This window comes from Acanthisitta chloris, unplaced genomic scaffold (assembly GCF_000695815.1).
Source record: "Acanthisitta chloris isolate BGI_N310 unplaced genomic scaffold, ASM69581v1 scaffold32100, whole genome shotgun sequence".
NCBI classification, from domain to species: Eukaryota; Metazoa; Chordata; class Aves; order Passeriformes; family Acanthisittidae; genus Acanthisitta; species Acanthisitta chloris.
Genome location: NW_008653792.1, coordinates 1 through 1680, shown reverse-complemented (window position 1 = coordinate 1680; position 1680 = coordinate 1). Strand labels below are relative to the sequence as shown.

The 1680-nt window shown below is 65.2% G+C and overlaps 1 protein-coding gene across 1 annotated transcript; it reads right to left on the bottom strand.

Annotated features, from left to right (window-relative positions):
- Positions 1–1516: 1516 nt before the first annotated feature.
- LOC103809595 (putative cuticle collagen 75) lies at positions 1517–1622 on the bottom strand (the record flags this gene model as incomplete). Its single annotated transcript, XM_009082442.1, has 1 exon — positions 1517–1622. A coding segment is annotated over exon 1 (106 nt), but the record flags the coding sequence as incomplete, so codon positions are not given.
- Positions 1623–1680: the final 58 nt, after the last annotated feature.

Genomic DNA, 1680 nt, shown 5'->3' with positions numbered 1-1680 from the left:
GGGGGGGGGGGGGTCTGCAAGCCCCTCCTCACCTGGTGAGTGTGTGACACGCGGGGACACATGTCACCTGTCCCAGCCCTGAGTGCACACTCCCTGTCCCCCACGAGGACACTCCTGGGTGCTCTCGGACCCTGCAGCCCCCCCAAACTCCCTGGGGGGTGGGACTCCCTGTCCAGCTGCTCTCAAGGGCCTCTGTGCTGTCCCCGTGGTGGTGGCTCAGGCATGGCAGAAGTGCCTTTTTTGAGGGGGGTCGCTGCAGTTTGAAGCATCCCAGAGCTTTGGGGAGGACCCCAGGGACCCCCCCAAGGGTTTCAGACCCCACGGTGTACACAAGGAGGACAGCAGGAGTTGGGGACAAGGGGGACAGTGTCCCCCACTGTTGCAGGGACTCCTCTGGGTACAGGATGGGGAGAAGGGAGGACAGGAGGCATGGAGACCCTCAAGAGGGCAGAGGAGGGGTGGGCACAGCCCTGAGCCCCCCAGGAAGGCAGGAGAGGGGTGGGCATAGCCCTGAGCCCCCCAGGAAGGCAGGAGAGGGGTGGGGACAGCGCTGAGCCTCCCAGGAAGGCTGGAGAGGGGGTGCACATCCCGATTCCGGCGGCACAGCACAGCATGGCATGGCACAAGACCCTCATAGCTGAGGTTCAAGGGGGTCCCAGGACCCCCCAGGAACCAAGGAGTCAGGGATGCCCCGAGCCCAAGGAACCCCAGGGCACGGGGGGTTCTAGGGGACACAGCCAGAATGCCCAGGGCAGGGGGTCCCTGGGATGCCTGTGGTACCTGGAACACTCCTGGTACCCAGGACACCTGCAGTGCCAGGGATGCCCACAGGACCCGGGATGCCCATGGAAACCAGGATGCACATGGAAACCAGAATGCCCACAGCACCTGGAATGCCCACAGCGCTCAGGATGCCCAAGGAGCCCAGGATCCTCACAGCACCTGGAATGCCTGCAGTGTCAGGGCTGCCCATGGAGCCTGGGAAGCTCGCAGCGCCCAGGATGGCTACAATGCCTGGGATGCCCATGGAATGTGGGATGCCCATGGAGCCTGGGATGCCTGTGCAACTCTGAATGCCTACAATGCCCAGGGCGGCTGCAGACCCTGGAATGCTCACAGTGCCTGGGATGCCCACAAGCCCCGGGAGATGCCCATGGAACCTGGGATGCTCACTGCACCAGGGATGCCCGTGGTGCCCGGGATGCCCATGGAGCCCAGGATGCCTGCCGAGCCCGGGGGATGCTCACAAATCCTGGCATAACCACAGTCCCTAGAATGCCCGTGAAGCCCATGGAGCCCGGGATGCACACAGCCCCAGGGATGCTCTGGAAGCCCGGGGGATGCTCACAAATCCTGGCATAACCACAGTCCCTAGAATGCCCGTGAAGCCCATGGAGCCCGGGATGCCCGTGGAGCCCGGGATGCACACAGCCCAGGGATGCTCTGGAAGCCCGGGATGTCAGCAGCTCCCGGGATGCCCACTGCACCCGGAATGCCCACAGCCCCCGGGACACACCCGGAGCCCCCGGGATGCCCGAGGGGCTCGGAATGCCCGTGGAACCCGGGATGCCCATGGAGCCCAGAATGCCTGCCAAGCCCGGGATGCCCACAGATCCCGGCATGACCACAGCCCTTGGGATGCCCGTGGAGCCCGGTACGCTCACAGCTCCAGGGATGCCT